This window comes from Peromyscus leucopus, chromosome 12 (assembly GCF_004664715.2).
Source record: "Peromyscus leucopus breed LL Stock chromosome 12, UCI_PerLeu_2.1, whole genome shotgun sequence".
Lineage (NCBI taxonomy): Eukaryota > Metazoa > Chordata > Mammalia > Rodentia > Cricetidae > Peromyscus > Peromyscus leucopus.
Genome location: NC_051073.1, coordinates 77297237 through 77318581, shown reverse-complemented (window position 1 = coordinate 77318581; position 21345 = coordinate 77297237). Strand labels below are relative to the sequence as shown.

Here is a 21345-nt window from a genome sequence, read left to right as displayed (position 1 = left end):
ATGTTTGTATACCAGAAGAGGGTATCTAGATCTCATTACAAATGGCTGTGAGGCACCATGTGGTTGCTGGGACTTGAACTCAGGACCTCTAGAAGAACAACTAGTGCTCTTAACTGCTGAGCCATCTCTCCAGCCCAACTCAAAAGTTTTTTACTTAAAAATATTTTCTTTTTATACTCCACACATACTTAATGTCTGTATAAACATCACTGTCAGATACTTGCTTATTCTTTGTGACAATTTCCCATTCTTTCATCTCTACTTGAAGAAGCACAGACAGCTAACATGTTACATTAGCCCATGTATAGACACTGCTCTTGCATTTCATGTCAAATTCCATGTGAATGAAACTCCTTAGCATGCTGGGAGTGGTGGTGCATGCCTGTAATACCAGTTCTTGGGAGGCAGAGACAGGTGGATCTCTGTGAGTTTGAGACCAGCATGGTCTACATAGTTCCAGGATAGTCAGGACTAGACAGAGAAACTCTGTTTTGAAAAAGAAAAAGAAAATTCATAGCACAATGAAACCCATGTGTATGGCCAAGTGCAAGCAACTTGAATTTTGATGTGTACATTGTGTGTGAACATATTTATATACATACAATGATTGTACATGTGTTTATATACCCAATGAACTTGTATAACATTGTTAATATCAATTTCCTGATGTATTTTTGGCTCATTTTTTTCTGTATTTTCTTTGCTGTTTCCTCCTTTTTCATACTAATTTATTCCTTGAGGATTCAGATACAATAATTACTTAACAAAAGGTTTGAAATGCAATGTGAATTAGAACATGTGACTAGAGCCATATGCCCTGCATCTAGTCTTCAAAATCCAACAGTTGATCTGGAATTGACTGGTAAAGAGGGTGATAATGTTTGACAGAAACCAAGGATGTAGACCATTTAATTATTCATTCAAACTCACTCATTTTAGAGTGTGTGTGTGTGTGTGTGTGTGTGTGTATGCGAATTCCAAGCAGAAAAGAGGCAGAGCCACAGAACTGAGTAATTTTATGAAAGAGAATATCATTCGTCACAGTGAAAACCCCTTGTGCAGCATTATTCCTAATATGAAATTTTCACTGTGAAAATCCCTTTTTATAACTTTAAATTTTGTCAGAGTGATAGGATTAAATGCCCTAGAAGCTTCAGAACCATCAGTATATGGCATAATTGATCACTTCTATATATGAGTATAATGAAATAGGCTATTTTAAGCATATATTTTATATTTTATAGCAGACACCTTCACATTCATATTCATCATGCATGATACATGTGTCTTTGTAAGAATTGACTGTTGGGATGAGTCATATGATTCTCCTTGAATACACTCACTGACAGTGAAATGAACTTCATCATGGTCACATTTGTGAATTTTTTTGTGTAAATGGCTCAGTCTCCCAAGAAAGAGAAGCACTATTTTAATGTAAAAAGAAATGATTATTTGGTCATATTTGAGTACATTATTTGTGGTATTCTAGTCTCATTTTTATTAGCCTGTTACAGGAGGGAATTTTATTAGATCTTACTTCCTTTCTGCGACCATTTTGGGCATATTAATTTCTGTTTCTGTCTCTGTCTGTCTCTCTGTCCCTGTCTGTCTGTCTGTCTCTCTGTGTGTGTCCGTGTGCACATGTGTGTGAGTTGTACCTGCTAGCTCCCCTAATTGGGTGCTCACTCTACAAAGCCAAGCCATAATCTTAATCAGGAATCAAAAACTGCTTAGTGTATTAGTAAACAATAGCACCTCTGAGGTGCGTTCTTGCCTCTCCAGCGGAGCTGTGATAGAATGCAATAGTCTTTATAATTTACATTTGCTTGTTTCAAATGGATCCCAGGCTGTGGACAGTAAGTCTGTGGGAGTTGTTTTCTGCATAGGGCCTATTTTCCAGGCTAGACCCCTGTCCCTTCCCTCTGCGGAACAGGGTGTCTCTGACTTCTCACCCCAGTCTCCTCCAGGCCTCTCTGGCCTTTGTCTCCTTTGCTCAGACTTGCTGAAGTTCCAAGGCTCAGCCGTCACAGTCACGGTGGAAGTGTGACTCTTGGGCAATAATTTGTCTAAAGCAGGGACATGTGATAGCAAAGCTCAGTGTCATCCAAATGGTATAGGGAAGCAAGTGACAGGGATCTTGGGATTTTTTTTCTCGATTAGGGACAGGGAATGAAGTGATTTTTTTTTTTTTTTTTAATTCTTAGTCTCACAAAACAGCGACAACCATATCGCTTTGTGACTTCTCAGATCTGTGTGCACCAGGAAGAAGAAGAAAGCAAGAACCTTTGTGTCCCTGCAGACTCAGGGAGGGGACAGAGGCCTCTGAACTCACTAACCTTAAATCACAGTGGCAGCCACTTCTAGAGCAGAACTCTGCTGGCCACAGTATTTTGCAGCTTTAGAGACATGGAAATGGAAAGGGAGTTTTCATTTTGTGTCTCCTGAGAAAGGTTCTTTGTGACTCTTGTTCTCTTGTCTTCTAGAATGCTGAGTGGAATTACCAGCTCTGCTTCTCTTCTGGCCAGGAAGACGCGCCATGCCCTCTCCTAGGTAAGTGTGAGGGATCCACAGAGTTCTAACCTGTAACCCTAAACTGTCAAAGTTTTCATCGTTTGGTCTTCAAGTTAAATACCCTTAAAGTAAAAATCCTATGCAGTGTTCTTCCATCATCTAAGACCCATTTACGGAGTCTTGTCTCTAGTCCAGGTATACGATAAAAGGGCATTTTTGGTAATTTGTTTTTGTAGTTGGTAATTGGTTTTTAAATATCTTTCTATTTAATTAAAATATAATTAAATCACCCCGCCTCCTAATCCTCTCTCCCACCCTTCCGGGTGTCACTCCCGGTCTCAAATCAAGGGCCTCCTCCTCTTAGCCTCTTTGTTACATATGCACACAAATGACTGAACATGAACACAATCTGCTCAGTCACTTCAGCGTTGCCTGCTTAAATACCATTCTAGGACAGGGCACTTGGAATTTTGGTAACCAATCAGAGGATTCATCCTTGGGGAAGGCTAATGACTCCCAGAAGTTGTTCATTGATTGTAGTTCTTCCCACAGTTGTGTGGTCTCGTGAGATTTCCCAGATTCACATTGGCATGTCAACTGTTGTATTTATATCTTTTAGGCAGTCATGTTGCTGAGATTTCATGGGTGTAATCTTATCTATAGAAAACACAATTTCAGAGCAGTATTCCTAATTATCTGGCTCTTACAATCTTTCCCCCTTTTCTTCCATGATTTCCCATGAGCCTTAGGCATAGGAGTTGTGTTGTAGGTGTCCATTGGTGTTGGGCCCTCACAATCATTTCTTCTTTACATTTGACTAGTTGTAATGGTTCCTGCTTCTGCAGAAGGAACCATCTCTGATGATGAGTGAGATATATACTTATCTATAGATGCTTAGATAAATGTTTAGAATTCAGCTGGCATTATTTTAGTTAAAAAAAAAAATGGCAACAGTATGTCCTCCTGAAATATCCATGACCACATTACCGTGGAGTTGGCTAAGCTTACGGTATCAGGCACACTTTCCCTCCTGTTTACCAGACCTTCGCTCCAATTAGACAGCCATTGGGTACCACCAAGATGTAAGTGCTACTACAGCAGCCTTACAGATGTCCTGCCATGCTGGTCATCGGTGTGGTTCATAGGCCTTTGGCTGAGTGAACTGTTGAATGCATCCCAGTACTACAAAAAGTCTAAACCAGTGGATCTCAACATTCCTAATGTTGCAACCCTTTAATACAGTTCTTCACATTGTGGTGACCCTCAACCATAAATTTATTTTCATTGCTACTTCATAACTGTAAATTTGCTACTGTTATAAATCATAATGTAAATATCTGTGTTTTCTGATGGTCTTATACAAGTGCTCTGAAAGGGTTATCAACCCCCAAAGGGGTCCCAACTCCTAGGTTGAGAACCACTGGTCTAAACAGAGGAGGCTTTCAGGTCAGATGCATTTCAAATCCCCAGAGTCCCTTGTCCAAAGTGTAAGGTGGCTTCAGCAACAGGAACTTAACTTCAACTTCTGAGGGGAATTATTTATTCAGAATTTTATATGAGTAATGGATTTATGTCATTTTCAGTCCCTCTTTCTGGCTCCTCAGACTTCTGCCGTGTCCACTTCATTCCCCGTCAAATACACTAATTTTTCTTCTTTAATTATTCTTGCTATATGCATAAGCATACAAATCTCCCTAAGCCTATTTAGTGCTGCTCACATGTGTGTCCAATCCACTTGAGAGTGGATGACCTCCCAGGAGCTCATCCCTGAAGAACACTGAGTCTCTCCCTCTGCAACCATCCATTGCCTACGGCTCTTCCTCCAAGTGTGAGGCCCGGATAGTCCCCCACACATTGGCCTGTCAGGGGGTCTTTTCATTCTTTCAAGTCTCATTTCGGTGATCAAGCTGTTGAGATCTTGTGGGTTCAGCTCCCCTCACATACAGAAGATACAATCTCCCATCACCATCCTGCTCCTTGACTCTTAGAGTCTTTCCTTCTCCTCCAAGGAAGTTTGCTGAGCTTTAGGTGGAGGGGTCGCACTGTGCATGTACCAGGTGGGGTGGGCACTCCCCAGTCATGTCCTCTCTGACCAGTTGTGGGTTTCTGTGTACGATAAATCTCTTCATGTACAATGTCTGGTTACTTACAGAGAAAATGTGAAGCTTTTGCATTACAATAAAAAAAAAGCACTCAGATTTTCTATTCTTCTGGATATAAAAACAAAAAAGAAACTGTCAAGAAATTCACTTTCCACAATTAGTGTTCATGTTCTCATTATTGTTACATTTGCTTCTCAGAAGCTAAAATCCAGCCATGGCTGTGAGTCTGTGATGGATCTTCATTGTACATCTGTTCCTATCAGGGCCTTTGCTCATCACAAAAATGAAATGAGATAATATTCACACTCTTCAAATATTTTCCGAATGAGAAACATGTCCTTTATTTTATTATATTTTGCAAAATATGTTCTTGGTCAAATGTTATAAAATAACTATCAGAATAATTTAGCTACAACAAAGACTTTGGTTTATGAATCGACTTCACTGTGACTGAAACGAAGACATTGGAACAGTGGTAGAGCAGCAAGGGCGTCTGTGGGAATCTGTCTTCTCTTAGGTTTGCGTTGCTTGATTGTATCTCAACCTGAGATACAACATAAATACAGAATTTCTACCTTCCCTTTCCCACCTCCAAACCCTCCCATACACCACTCCTTGTTCTTTTATATTCATGGCTTCATCATCTTTGTTGTTCTATTGTTAATTGTTGTTACTTGTATATAGATAGATAAATAGATAGAGATAGAAACATGATAGATAGACAGACAGACAGATAGATAGAAGATAGAAAGATTGATGATAGATAGATAAACAGATATAAAATAGAGATATTGATGATAGATAGATAGATAGATAGATAGATAGATAGATAGATAGATAGATAGATCCTGTTTCTATTTTGTCCCTGAAACACATCTTTGCAGACATTGTAATATATTTCAGAAAGTTGTTAAATGAAGTGATACTGGATAATAAGATAAATAGAAAATAAATGTTTGTTGTCCCTGTTAGATACAAGCAGTACCCGGGACAACACTAAGGCAGACTGCACCCGCTCAGTTCATAGCATTTGTGGATTTTGTTTTGGGCAAGATGTTGCTCTGTTTTTTAGGGTGGCCTTCACACTTTTCCACTCTCTCCCTCAGAATCCTGTGTTCTGGGAATACAGGCATTAGCCAACAAACTTGGCTATTGTTGGTCTTTGTACTGTTGACATGATTGTAAGTCTAGTCAAAGAAAATACGTGCAGAGAAAGCAAACACAGACTATAATCATATTAATTAAATAGTATGCATTAATTTGTTAAGATCTTACCTTGATATTAAATCTTGGAGCAGCCTCATAGACCACAGCTACCCAGAGATATCTTAAGAACCTTTTATTCACAGTGGCTCCTTGGCAGCCATTTTTAGCTACATTTCCCAAACCCCCTCAGGTCTGCAGTGTGCATCAACGTCGGATTGACCTGGAGCCCAGGCTTCTGTTACTATGATCATTCTACAGCTCCCGTGCCCTAAACACGGAGTGCTGCTGCTGCAGTATCTGGCTAAATGCAGCATTGCATCTGTGCCAGATGGAAGGAAATGCAAGCACTCGCTGTGACAGCAGGGATGAAGGAGAAATGGATGAAAGAGAGTTTCACTCAATCCTAAAAAAAAAAAGGCAATCTCTATTTTTAGTACAGCATCTTGGAAAATTCTTTGTACAGGAAGGAATAACAAGTGAAAATGAACAAACCAAATACTGTAAAGTGGGGTGTGGAAAAAAATATTAGCCAATATAAAACCAACACGTTTCCTCTTTTTGTGAGTAATCACTGAGATGGGAAGGATGAGTGTTTAAAAGGATTAGCACAGAGGGAGGAGATGTAAGTGAGTAAAACTCCAGTGGATGTCGGGAAACTAGAACACCATAAAGAGTTTAAAGGACAATCATACAAAAACTCTGCTCTATGGTGCTCTAATGGTCTGTGCATTCCAAGCAAGCCAACGTGTTCAGATTTCTTTCCTCTGTGCTTTAAAGCCCTGTGTTTAGACACCTGCTTCCCTAGAGTCTCCTCAGGGAGGGCACCAGATTCATTAGGAACAACAGCCTTCTTACTGCAGGAGCCTGGGGAGAACTGTTGCTCACCCCAGTGTGTGCACACACTCACGAGCAGGTAGGTGCATCAATCTAAGTTGAGAATTTTCTCTGTATAGGACATGAGAATCCATATGCTATCAAGATGCGTGAACTTGGAAATGATGCATTTATGGCCCTGGGTCCAAGCAAATACACCGCTTATCTCAACATCAAAAAGGTGATGCAGGAGCTGCAGGCCCCTCACGTGCCGGGAAGATTCATCCTAAAGCCCAAGGAGACACCCAGAGGCCATCAGCAGAGCAGTGAGTCTCTTCCCTGTAAGTGTTCAGATTCTCTGGCTTTTAAATCCTTCTGTTGCCTTTTCCCTACAATTATTACAACGAACCCCAACTGATATTACTTTTTCTAATAAAAGATGATAACAGTTTGGGAAATATTTTCATAAGAACAGAAATTCTCCTTAATATATTTTTGTCGTGACTATTATGTGTAAAGCAAAGCTAATTTAGATTTTTCATTCTTCATCTCTCAGTTTGCACAGTGGAAAGTCAATACATTTTTTCTAGGATTATTTAATCACCCAATGTTTCCAGACGCAGTAGCACATGTTTCATTGGTCACAGGGATCTTAATGATCACCTGTTCTATCCGCCTGACGACTGGCGGTGTATTTGAGGAAGCACCAGTTGAGTGTCGTTTCTGTCTTTCTCAATTGAGGAGCTAAGTACTTGGTTCAAAATCAAGGGACAGAGCCTTCCTCCAAACACAATTAAAGCTAAGGATTAAAATATACTTAGGTAGATTAGAAATAATAAAATCAGGTTAAGAAGAAAGATGAACATTGCTTAAAAGTATTCAAACTGTCCTTGCCCATATCTACTTATCAAACATCTGTACCTGTCAACATGGGAGAAATTCTCTAGGATGTGAGGGTGGCTGTGTTGTCTCCTTCCACATTGGTGGGATGTAAACACCAGTTGAATGATAGCCTGGCTTCAGGCCTATGGACCTTCCTTCTAGAGGCTGCTGTCCCAAATGGAGACTAGCAAAGTGTTCTGTTCTATCCAGTTTCCCTAAACCCATCTATGTTAGGGTTGACATTATTAGGGCTGACACAGAGTTCTGTGATGAACATTATTATTACAAAGAGTTCTGTGTCTGTGCATTGAGCTGAGTAGTGCTTTCGGCGAACTGTATAAATAGTATACCATTTTATTAATTTTTTGATATTTTCATATAATGTGTTTTATCACATTCAATCACATTCTCTAAACAATTCCAAGATCAACTCCTCCTCTATCAACACACTCAACTGTTTTCCTCTTCTTTCCCCCCTTAAAACAGTGGTTCTCAGCCTGCCTAATGCTGTGACCCTTTAATACATACAGTTCTTCATGTTGTTGTGAGTCCAACCATAAAGTTATTTAGTTGCTATTTCATAACTGTAAATTTGCTAAGGTTATGAATCACAATGTAAACATCTGAAATGTGACCCCAAGGGCATCTTGACCCAAAGATTGAGAACCACTGCCTTAAAACATAGCAATATCAAATCCAATCTGTGTTGTCCATGTGTCCTTTGGTAGGGGTCATCTCCTGGGGTATGCTCTACCTCTATAGGCCACACCCTTAAGGAAAACAGAATCTCAACGTTGTAGCAGCTGTCAATTGCCTACACTGCCTCAGGTAGGCATGGGCCTCTCTGCACACCTCCCTCCTTGATGGGAAAGGTCCTTGGACACACTATAACAGCTGTTCAGAGTTCACAGCTGCAGCTGATGCACTGAGTATTGAAAAGATTTTGTTGACTCCATAACAAAAATGTTAATGGCTTTGACCATCTTTCTGCCCTCTTTTTGTGCTGATACTTGAGCTTGGACAGGAGGGAATATAATACAGACACCATTATTAGGGATCTGCCTTCCAAAGAGAATTATTTTCAGCACATTGGCCAGTTGTGGAAATCTGTGTTGATCACCATCAACTGTAAAAAATCACTTCTCTGACAGGGGCTGTGTGATGCACTGATCTATGAGTATAAAATCACAATCAGGAGTCACTTTAATACTGTTCACATTTAGCATATTAATACTTCTAGTATTTCCACTATGGCTTCTGATCCATGTACCAAAACTGGTGCCAGGTAATGGGGTCCATCTTGCCCACTGAATCTGAAATCCACTCAGAACGTGGTTGGGGGTCCCATGACGGTTGTACCACTGTGCCCCGCTGGCTGTATCTGCCAGGCCTCACGCTACTGCAGTTCCCAGCGTTACAGCTGAGTATTCCTGTTGAGTACTTCTCTCTTCCAGTACTGTGCAGAGCACAGTAGAGATCAGATAAAGCATCTGGTCAGCTCCAGATTGATTTATCTGTTTCTGGGAGCCCATCAATAGAGTCTAATACCTATTCTGGAGGGTAAGCAAGATCACTGGCTGTGGCCTGTATGTTTCGGGGTTCAGTGAGATCTCACAGTCCATCAGAGTTAACCCATTTCTGGCACTGGACTTTTTATTTGTTAGCTTGTGTCATCTAGTAGGAGCGCTGTCACCAAGTTATAACTGTTTAATTTTTTCTGTATAAATAAATGTACATATTTTAGGAAGATTATATAGTAGCGTATTTCCATAGCACATCATCAAAGCATGTTTAGGATTAATTACCCTTCCTCGCCTGCACTCTTCTATTCTGCATTCCCATACTTACTCTATTCAAGCTTTGTGTTACATTATTACCTCTTCTCCAATTGTTCAATATGCCCGGTTTCAAAATTCCCTGCCATGGTCCTTACTTGCTTCTTGAAGATACACTTATATACAGGTTTTTTGTTTTGTTTTGTTTTATTTTGTTCTCTTTTTGGTTTTTCGAGACAGGGTTTCTCTGTGTAGTTTTGGAGCCTGTCCTGGATCTCACTCTGTAGACCAGGCTGGCCTCGAACTCACAGAGATCCGCCTGGCTCTGTCTCCCGAGTGCTGGGATTAAAGGCGTGCGCCGCCACCGCCCAGCTATGTACAGTTTTGAGTACCCCACTTACTGTGAGGTTCCAGAGCCAGGATCAGCTACACTCCTGTGTACAGTGAGCTGAGTTTATTTGAAGAGTAAACTCCCCAAAAGCCAAGTAAACAGGTAAATAAAGGTATTTGGTGGAATTCCAACTGTCTTCTACATGACATGTCTGTTCAGGTTTAACTACTTAACATATGTAACCTATTTATGCACATGTTATGGTACTCTACTGAGAGATCATCAGACTATTGAAGTGATGATCTCTGTTCTCCTCAGACTCAGAGAAAATAGTCAAAAGACGCTCTCTCCTAAGTCGGATATTTCAATGGGGCACGCCCACCTGCTGTGACCATGTGCTTCCCAAGACTCCAGCCTCAACTACTGGTGGCCTCTTCTGTAATTCTCTCGGGGCTATTTGCAAGGATGGTAATCTGCCGTCTTCAATTCTGGTGAGCATCATTTTTTTCTTGTGGCCATCTGAGCAGGAATGTCTTTAAGTCATTTCTCTAAGTGGGGGATTATTAGATAAACCTTTACTTAGCTGAGGGAGCTACTCTATATCTTTTTAGGAAAAACATCCCAATATTGTTCTGATGAATCACAGAAAGCAGAACAGGAAAACGCATTCTAGCTCCTTCCACTGCTCAGCAATGATCACACTGACTTTCTGTAGGACTATAATGTGCTCTACACATGCAATGTTCTCAAATAACTCTGCCCCACATCCAGTTTCTTCCTTAACTCCACACTGGTACCAGATATAATTTCATGGCCATTTCATCACAGTCTCATCATTCTGACAATCTATATATCTGGATTTTTGATTTACATTTCAATTGCTTAAATATAAAAAAAAAAAAAGCTTTCCCTTTTCAAAGTACCAATCCTATAATCCTGACAAACGATGTCAAAGAATGACTCAGATTTTGGCCCATGTCACTACAAGTAAGTAACCAAACTCTCAGTAAAACACCAGATGTCCAACATCTTCACCATGGTGATGTTTACACCGCATACGGAACCAGTCTATCATGTCAGGTTTAGGAATGACAGAAGAGTAAATCTTAAATACGTCATAAAAGCTGGCAGTAGCCATAACTCTCATAACCAGCCTCTGCCAATTCAACAACTAAAAGCCCCGGTTGGATTGTATATGGCACCCGAGCTTCCATGGTAAATCACAGGCAGGTGAGGTTGTGGGTCCCTTGGCTTCATCCTATACTGAAAACTGAAAATATGAAGACAGAGCAGAAGGAAATGAAAGGCCGATTCAAAGGAATACAATTAGAAAAGGGACCGTGTCAATACTGATTTAAGCCTCATTATAGAGAGCCAGGGACATAATGGAAGTGGGAATAGGGTCCTAACCAGAGAAGAATCCAATAGGAAACGGGATGACATATTGGGGTAGGACATTCACAGGGAGGACAGGAGAGTGCCAGGGACAGTGTCCAGGCCTAGAGACAGATTGATTTTAGAGCATCAATCACCGCAGAGGAAAATCTGCTTCAAACCTGTTCCCAGTTCTCAGCATGAAATGATAGAGTGGTTTGGGGAGTAGAACACGTGTAGAATCCTCAGTTCAGCCAACAGGTGCTTCCCTTCACACAGCTCTCACTCTTGGCACTTGTACCTGTCTTAGTCTCCGTTCTGTTATTACTGGGGAGGGTCACCATGCTCACGACCCTTATAAAGGAAAAACTCTTAACTGGGTTGCCTTACACTACCGAGATTTAGTCCTTTATCATCATGGGTGCGTGCAGGCAGACCTGGTGGTGAAGAAGGAGCTGAGATCCTTCATCTAGATCCATAGACTCGGGAAGAGAGAGAGGCTGGGCTGACACGGGCTTTTGAAACCTCCAATCCCAACCCCAGTGACACATTATTTCTAACAAGCCACACCTCCTAAGCCTTTGAAATAGTGCCACGCATTCGAACCACGGGGGCCACTCTCTTTCAAACCACCCCACACCCTGTTGCTCTGGTTCTCAGGAAGACTCACACTGTGCTCTGCAAGTGTGGCTTTAGAATGAATGGCAGGCGCTTGTCTTTTCTTCTCAGGATATGCTGTCCCTTCTGAATGAAAACGGACCTGATGTGGAAGGAATATTTAGAAAGTCAGCCAATGCAGCCTCCTGCCAAACACTGAAGGAGAAGCTGGATTTGGGAAAGGATGTAAATCTGAGGGAGGAATCTATCCTCGTTGTGGCGTCTGTTTTAAAGGTAGAGGATGTTCCAGCATCGTTTACGGTCGTCATTTCTCTGAGGCTGCGCGTGAACCATTTAATTATGATTATCCGAGAGTGATAACAGGGTGGCATTGTTTACTTTTGCATTGCTGGGATGAGGCACCAGGACCAAGGCAAATTACAAAAGAAAGAGTTTACTTTGGCTCACAGTTCAGAGGGGTGAGTGTCCATCACAGAAGGGAGGAACAGCCGCTGGAGCAGGAAGCTTGGAAACCACATCTGTAGCCTTAGACGCAAAGCAGAGTCAGGACACTGGAAGTCGGGGGAGGCTATGGACTTTCAGTGACATATCCCTCCAGAAAGGTTGTACCCCCTCCACAAACAGTGCCACTAACTGGGAACAAGTGTTCAAGTGCCTGAGCCTACTAGGACATATTCATTCAAAGCACCACACTTGGCCATCTACGTGCCAGTCTTCTGTCCACATGGTAACACAAACAGTCCAACATCCTTGTCACCACTGTCATTTAGAGTTTATTCTTTCAAAAGTCAGAGATTCTCTTAAGACTCGGAGCATCTTTTAATTTTAGACTCCTTAAAACGAAGAGACAAATCACATGCATCAAATGTGCAATGTCACAGAATACCATTCCAACAGGGAGCGTGAGGACATAATGAGAAAATACTGGACTAAAGAAAGACCAAACTCTGGCAGGGAAAGAGAGAAATCCGGTAGCACTGTGTCCCCTCATGCCTGGTAGCTCAGCTTTGCTGGGCTAAGGCAGCTCCACCCCTCCAGCTTTTCTGCCTGAAACCTGCCTCTGTCTCTCCTGTGACCCCGCTCCCTGTATGTAGCTCTCCTTGGCAGATGTCACCTGGCTCTGGCATCCCCAGCTGAGCTCTCTGCTGCAACACAGGGTTCACGTTCACAGTCTTTGCAACTCTCTCTCTCTCTCTCTCTCTCTCTCTCTCTCTCTCTCTCTCTCTCTCTCTCCTCTCTCTCTCTCTCTCACACACACACACACACACACACACACACACACACACACACACACACACACACACACACAGCCCCTTGCCCTCTCAGGACCTTCACACAAGGAACTCCTCTGCCACACGCAATGGCATCAGCTGTCTGAAATATCGTGGGAAGATGATATTTCAGACACAAGTCCTCACTGTTGGATCCTTCACGCCTCTAAAGGTAGCGCCACCTAGTGGTCATTGCCATGGCCTGCTGCTGGCTTGGGATGGACTCAACATGGTCCTTGAACCCCTGCAGCAGCAGAGTTTTTTTCAGATGCTGGAAGGGGGTGCTGGAAGGGGGGTGCTGGAAGGGGGATGCTGGAAGGGGGGTGCTGGAAGGGGGATGCTGGAGGCACAGTGGGGGGCCCTAGCGGTTACAGAACCTTCCCTATTGTTCCAGGCCAAGCAGGAGGCCTCTCCTTAACAGGGAATCTCCGTGACCATTGCTACCCGCTTTTTCTCTCCATGTTTTATACCATCTTCTCTTGCGTTCTCTTCATCACTGCAGACCTCCTTAAGCATTATTACCAAAAACCATGTCGCAGATTCAGTAATAGTCCGTCTGTCATATTTCCTCCATCAAAAAAAAAAATGGGTGCATTAATTTTTAATTACCCTCAGGCAAGTTAGTAGGACAAGGACAGAAGGCAGCCAGATTCTTCTACAGAATGTCACCAGCATGTCCTCTAACCCAGTAGCTGTCATTTTTCCCGCTGGTACCTTGAGTGAGGCCTCCATCATCCTTATCCTCTCGTAGTTCCAAGCATCTAGCAGAATCACCCCTTAGGTTCAGCTAGCGTTCTGTGGCTTTTGTAGTTTAAGGTCCAAAGACTTCCACATTCTTCTGAAAAACAACATAATCAGGTTTGAGAGCAAACTCCCACTGTCTGGTACCTACTTCCCAGTTAGTTACTTTTTGTCAATGAAATAAACATCACGTACAGTTTATTCTGGCTTCAGTTCCAGAGGATAAGAGTCCATCCTGGCAGGGGGGCATGGCTGGTGACAGGAGCAGGAAGCAGAGACAGGGGAGTGGAAGTGGGGCGATGCCATGGACCCTCAGAGTGACCTCAGGCATATTTGCTCCAGGAATAGCCACACCACCTTCCCAGACAGTGCCAGCAGCGAGGACCGAGTGGTCAAAGGTCTAGGCCTCTGAGTGCGCCATAGGCACAGCACATAAACTGAGTGGCTATAGGCACAGCACATAAACTGAGTGGCTAAAGGATTAGCCACATGGTAGCAGCTCCAGGAATCACCCACCGAGGCTCAGAGCCCCGTATGCCAGGCCTCTTTTACTTTGCAATCTCACAGCACCCTTTCAATTTCACTCTGGAACAATTCAGTCATAATAATACCAAAATCTGTAATAGTGAGCATTGCAAAGTATAGACTTATCCTGCTGAATTCCTAACAAACTAGGCATCCTGACTTTGAGTTCAACACTGTCTTTCTCATGAAGACAAAATTTCCAACACTGTAAAAATGGATAACCACAGAAAAAGTATCCTATGTTAAGTATTCAAAGAAGTGGGATGCTGCTCTCTCTGAGGTACACACATGAACTTGATTTATTTTATAACAAGACTTCAGTTGCCTACCATGATGTTTTCTAATCAAGGCCTTCATAACAGCATGTCCAATGCTAAAGAATTTGCATAAATTACAAATGAGTCAGCAGTACACTGAACTTGCCACCGAGATGTTTATAAGCAGTGGCCCAATGGCACATTCCATGGAATAATTTTATTTGATCAAGTTAGAATCATTTCCTGTCTCATCAGTGGACTCTGGTGTCATTGCCCTAAGAAGCCAGAGAAGGGATCTACGATCCCAGAGCATTTGTGTGTGTTACATGAGCAAAATTGCAACTGATGCCTCCAAAACTCTCAGAAGGTGCTGTGGCTACAGTGCAGTCCGGCTCCAGACCCTGGGACCCCCGACGGGGAAGAAAGTGGTGCAACCATAGCTTCCACCAGGGGTTTTGTGTGCCCATGTCATATCACTTGTAAATGAAGTCTGGCTTTGTTCATTTAACCTTCTATCCTTCCATCAGCTCAACATTACTATTATGAATGAGCAGTTACTAAATTACATAATCATGGCCGTTAACGCGGGGGCATTGCTTGAGCTACTCAGTACTAAGCATTTTGGCAATATTTAGAAGGGCCAGCATAAACAGGGTATCTGTAACAAAGCTAACAACCCACCAGGAAATCACCTTGTCATTGAAGATACAAATTAAGGTTAAAGCTTCTCTCAGTATTTTTCCATTTTTCCCCTCTGTGTAAGTCAGGCTGGCTTCTAAGTTGAGCGCATCCTACCTCAGCTTCCTGAGTTCTGGAATTACAGGTGCATGCCGCCAAGCTTGCCCCAGCTACATAGATCTTAGGAGACAGATTTGCTAATTTATGATGTATTCATCACTTTTACAAAGTGACACTTTTCCTCTCTGCCAATGAAGCAGCCCTTACTCCATGTGTGTTGAAGACAGTGCTCAGAGCGCTTGCTCCAGAACCTTTCTGGCCAGGGGTGAAAACAGCATTCAAAAGGAGTAAACAGAGTGGACGTGTTTCTTTTGTTGGAAAAGTAATCGAATTTGAACATTCGAGGGAAGTGTCTCACTTTGCACTTGGCTGTGTAAACATCCTAGAGGAGTCTGGCCTGAGAAGAGCTCCACCCACACCCCTGCCCCGACTCTGCCCCTCGTGCTCCAGTTTCAGTCCAGTAAATCCAAACCCCTCTGCTGTGGCACTCAGCAGATCACAGACAAAGTTCTGTGGGGGGTTCAGGCTTGGGGAGCTTTGGGGGGACTGAGGTCTAAGCTGAATTCTTCAACTGAGGATTTTATCAGTAATTTTCCAATATAAATTTTCTATAAGATTAATATTTATTATTATTCTTTGTAAGGATTTCCTGCGAAATATCCCAGGAGGTGTCTTCCCATCCAGCCTCTATGACAAATGGCTGGCTGTCACTGATGAAGAGAATGAGAAGGAAAGAATCTCTGCCATCCAGAGGTAATGATCCACTACTTGATTTGGAACAACAAAAATGCAGACAATATATTCTGATGAATGGGACTAAAATCATGCCAAGCACCAAAGGATGCTTTAGTCCACACATATGGAGCATCTTTTTAAAGGAGAACTAGGTCTAAGAACTTCATGGTAGTGAAGCCTGTAATCTCAGGACGTGACGGGCTAGGGTGGAAATTATCGTCAGTAGTGGGCCACAGTCAGTTACTCAATGATTCTAGGACAGCTGTGGCTACAGTGTGAGACAGTCTCAGAAAACAAAGACAATGTCTTTCTACTACGGTCTATTATTTTTCTCCTAATACAATTATTAGGGAATGTGTAGCAATACATAAACACTGAACACATGACATAGACAGAGGAAATTCACTGCCTTATGGGACATTTTGGTCATCCAGCCTATCAGTGAGATGGTTTCAACAGTCTTAAATGGTTAACTAACAGAGAAGTCCATATCTAGACATGAATTCTATGAAACATTTCTGTGTCCATGAATTCCTCGAATGAACTCTCAGATACCAGGTAGGCTCTGAGTTCTAATCCCCACACAGAAATGCTTGTTACCTTAAAAATAAGGGCTTATTAAATTTTCATTCTTTCCTTTATTAGTGTTTCTTTTAGTAAGTTTCATGGTGTCATGGTGTCATGAGTTTTAAATATGTTTATATAAATATATATATGAATAAATTTTGCTCAAATTATACTGCAGAACCTTGCGTAAAACAATTAAAGCAATGTTTTTAGAACACACTCTTTTCTTTTAACCTCAATTAACTATATATGATATACAGTTTTTTCTTTCCCTTTCTCCATGTGTAGAACTTCCTAAGTAAAATTTCCTGTTTCAAATGAATTTATCTCTGTTCAGTCTGTTAGAGCAACTGCCAGCACCGAACCTCGCCCTCTTGAGACAGCTGTTTCAGGTCTTACACAGCATCGAGAGACATTCATCAACTAACTATATGACATCGTATAACTTATCCGTGTGTATAGCACCAAGTGTTGTGAGCCTGCCTAGCTCCCACAAGTTGGGACTAGGAAATGAAGTCTCAAAACAGGTAATGTATGTTTCTGTGCTTTGGTTTGGTACAACGTTCTGCCCAGGTGTCTGCATGCAAGGAAGTTTCTCTCATCCAGTTATTTCCATTCGGAGAAATAATTGAGTAACCATGTCTGATTTAGGCACCTTCCTCATTCTATAACACAGTAGCTGAAACTACTGTGTCCAGAGATGAAATATTCATCTTCACCCGTTCCTGGAATTTCTAACTTGTCATTGATTGGTCCCATTTCTTTTCAACCTATGAGAAGCACATTTTAATAGAGTGCCTGGTCCAACAAAATTGTTTATTTTTGTGAGGAATCCGGGAAAGAATAAAGAAAGACTAGAAGCCTATTGCCTCCCACAGAGGTACCTTAAACACTATATTATATACCATTAGGCCTTGCCTCTACAAGCAGACCTCCAAAATAATCCCGGGAACAGGTCTTCAACATATGAGCCTCCTGGGAATATCAAACAATAAACTAGGGAACATTTCATCTTTGATAATGGAAGCCAAGTAAAAATTCTAGAATTTCCTAATGGAAGTAAAAAATGGCTAATAAATCAATACAAGCTCCACTGAACAGGAAGGCTGTGGGACATTGTGCATGGAGGCAATGATCTTGACTCCCGGGCATGCTCTCTCCAGATGCCTTCTTCCTACACAGAAGACCCAAAGAAGCTCAGCTGCCCATAGTTTAGATGCTTTGTGTAAAACCTGAAGTTTTTTTATTTTTATTTTTTTATTTTGGTGGTTTGTAAATCTGAATGACAAAACCCTATCTCTTAACCCTATACATTTTATGCATGTTTATTAGTTCCTTTTCTCACTGTAAGGATAAAAGCATCTGGCAAAGACAACTCCAGGAATGAGATTGTTTTAGCTCACAGTTTGAAGTGACACAGTCCATCACATGTGAAGCACAGGGTGGGGACATGAACGATCTGTGCAATTGCAGTCTGGAAGTAGGGAGCAAAGGAAACAGTGCTTCTTCATTCATTCCCCTTCTGTTCATTCTGACTTCACGTTCAAAGGTTGTACATCCTCATTCAGGATTCGTCTTCTGTCCCTAATTACTCCTCTGTAGACACACCCTCACAGACATTCCTGGAGCTGTGCCTTCTGGGTGATTGCAACGCCATTCAAGTTTAATGAACCTTAGTCATCACATTGAACACCTTGAACAGTAACCAATTGTACTTCATTGACTGTATTTTAAGATCTGTTCCTGAATACTATTGTAACTTTCACAGTTCTTTAAAAAAAAAAAAACTCACATATTTTATAGCAATTCTTATCAGAAGTTTGTATTTCACATTTTCCTAGCTCTGTCTTCTATGCCAAATGCAGTTCATAACTATACCAAATGACATACCATTTTGTCCTCTGTTGTTACAGATTTCTCTTGTGCAGTTTTTTATTGATAATTTTCAAAAGATATTTGAAGACAACACTAGTACACTTTCAGGTGAAAGCTCAGTGATAAGTAATAACAGGGAGGAGATTTCGGATACCTTCAATTACTTCATTGATCTAAGTGCTGCCCAGGATGAGGAGAAAAGCTGTGTTAGTGAAAGGACCCATTCCAAGGGTGATGCTGTGCCACATCTGTCTGCTGCTCCTCACGAGGGAGGTTTCCCAGGTGAGAGGAGGTTTTTTTACACCCTGAGAAGGAAAAGCAGGGTAAGAGAATACCCACACATTCAGACAGTTGCTAATCCAATCCGAGCAACATCAGGATATACTATGTTATTACAGGATTTGACAAATGCCTCAAACAAAACTGTATGTGGAAGCTCATACTTGTACCTGATTGATACGCCCCAAAGAAACCCATGTGGGGTTTTACACATGATATACATATCTTCTCTCTTCCGACTGGTCCATGAGACCACATAGATTGCTAGTGCTCTTGAAATAATTTGAAAGAGCCATGATCTTTGGGGGGAAAATTACTTCGGTTAACACCAAACAAATGTTCTAGAGAGCAAAGCACTGTGCCGCACCTTATGACCTGTGTGGTTAAGTGTCTACTGATTCTATCTCGAATACAGAAAAATACTGTTATCAGGAAGATTAAATAAAATTTATTGTGTTAAGTTTGTTCCCTATTGTCTGGAGGCCAGCAAAGTTTCCCCTGAATCAGCAGTTAGCATCCTGCAAGGGCAGCTTTTAAAGCGGCTAGCAACATTTCATTGTCCAGAGCAGAGATGAAAGTCAGATTTGGGACACTATTTACAAAATGCATTACAATCAGAATGGAGGTTAGTCTGGTGTCAGGAAGATGTGTATACCAAGATGACATGTCTATGATTTATTCAACAGTGAGCATGGAACAACCTCTGGATGCTAGACTATTAAATGTCACAGTGTTCTACAGAAGGAACAGCTGCAGCATGACGTCTGAGGCCCCATCTGGATCCGCCCACCTGGACACCTGCCTGTGATGTCCTCACTGGAGACTACAATCTCCTCCGCCACACTTTGCTTATTTCTTTAGTGCTACATTATTCCACTCTGAATTATTTTTCACCAACACTTCCAAGATTTGTTAGAACATGATTTAAATCCTGTTCTGTCCAGAAATAACTGATTCTTCAACAAAAGAATGGACAGACACCAAAAACTAAGCAGCTGAAAGATGCTCTTAAACTTCCTGGACCTGAGACCTGAATCAGCACCACTCGGGTACCAGCTCATTCCATGTGACTGTTCCTTTTCCTCCTTCATTGTTCATATAGACAAGACTTTTCTTGAAATCTCCCTTCTTATATATTATTATGTTTACTATATCATATGGATTCTATTTAGCATTTGTATTTAATTTGTTTTGTTGTATTAAATATATTCTTTATTGTTATAGTAAATATTCTAGAATCTGATTGCTTAGACAATGTTTTGTTCATGACTTCCATGAACTCTTTAGAAGAGGCTCAAAAGGGTCTTCTGTCTGTTCTCAGCTCTAATGAGGACTGAAGTCATCTGGGACCTTAACTGAGGTTCCTGTATATTCTGTCGTCTGGAGCTGGCTTGTTACCCGGCCCTTTCTCTATGACAATTTAGTCCAGACTTTACGTTGCAGAGCAAGAGTGAACCAGCAAAAGAGGTCACTGATTTTCAAGACACCGCTCCCTTCAAGTTTATTAATATCCCATTGGTCAAGGTCAAGTTTACTAATATCTCACTAGACAAGGTCTATGATGAGAGAGTTAAGCCCAAAGTCCATGATGGTGCTCATGAGAGGCAGTAGATGGCCAGCTGCCAGGGCTGAGAAATGAGGCCTTTATTGTCATGGGAGGCTCTTATTTGCAACATGTCCAACTGCTGAATCAAACTCAATGTAACCTCACTACAACACGTCATATTTTCAGCTTTAGGCATTCACTGAATGCATTGGAAATACATTCCAAAGGAACTGAGGCACATCTTACCCTTGGGGATTAAGTTAAACAAAAGCTTATACAAAATTGGTGTGCTGTACTCTCCTGTGTTTAACAATCAAAATACAAAATTGTGTATAAATCTTGTTATTAGGTCATCAACAGAAACAGCAGATCTTGCTGACATATGCATAATGAAACCTGAGAATGCTCAAATCTTGAAATACGTGCTATACATGTATAAAACACAAAAGAAGAAAATGTGGTGTCATATTGTGTACCCTAATAAACTTGCCTGAAGATTAGAGGACAGAGTCAGCCACTAGATTGGACACAGAGGTCAGGCAGTATTGGTGAAACTATTAAGGCCACTCCACGTAGTTAAAAGGGAGGTTTATTTTGTGGGGTAACTTACAAGTAAAGGGATAGGCTACAGGGAAGGTGTGGCACAGTCTGGCGGTGTTCTCTGAAGAACTCTGCTCAGTCTAACTCCAGCGTCCAGGGTCCAGGAACCAAGAGAGCCCCCGCATCCGGATCTCGGGTCTTCAGCGTCCTCTCTCAGCCCCACCTTGTAGGTGTGACCGCTACCGAAGCCTCAATGGGGGTTGGAACTTCCAGGTTAAAGCTATCACTACAAGGCAGTGGTGACATACACCTTTAATCCTATCGCTCAGGAGGCAGAGATACATCTGGATCTCTGTGAGTTCAAGGCCACACTGGGCTACATGAGATTGATCCAGTATAGGAGAGAAACAGAGCCAGGCAGTGGTGGTACACACCTTTTGTAGCTGGAGAATTTCTCTCCACCTCCTGCCAAGTCCCACCGGTCCCAGAGCCCACTCATAAAATAAACACACAAACTCTTACATTATTTAAACTGCTTGGCCATTAGCTCAGGCCTATCATTGTCTAGCTCTTACTCATATTTAGCCCATTTCTATTAATCTATACTTTGTCTTGTGGCTTATCAGTACCTTACATCTTCCTTGTCCTGGCTGCGGCTC

At 41.8% G+C, this 21345-nt stretch overlaps 1 protein-coding gene across 2 annotated transcripts in view; it reads left to right on the top strand.

The window, feature by feature from the left end:
* LOC119088824 (rho GTPase-activating protein 20-like) overlaps window positions 1-19828 on the top strand; it is a 31547-nt gene extending 11719 nt beyond the window's left edge. Inside the window, exons 7-14 of one of the 2 annotated variants that reach the window (XM_037209901.1) lie at window positions 2484-2550; window positions 6773-6973; window positions 9939-10111; window positions 11724-11885; window positions 15788-15897; window positions 16784-16973; window positions 18360-18603; window positions 19287-19828. In XM_037209901.1, the coding sequence (XP_037065796.1) occupies window positions 2484-2550; window positions 6773-6973; window positions 9939-10111; window positions 11724-11885; window positions 15788-15897; window positions 16784-16973; window positions 18360-18603; window positions 19287-19408 (1269 nt within the window). In that variant the 3' untranslated portion in view covers window positions 19409-19828. The other variant, XM_037209899.1, reaches the window with a different exon arrangement.
* The last annotated feature ends 1517 nt before the right edge of the window (window positions 19829-21345 follow it).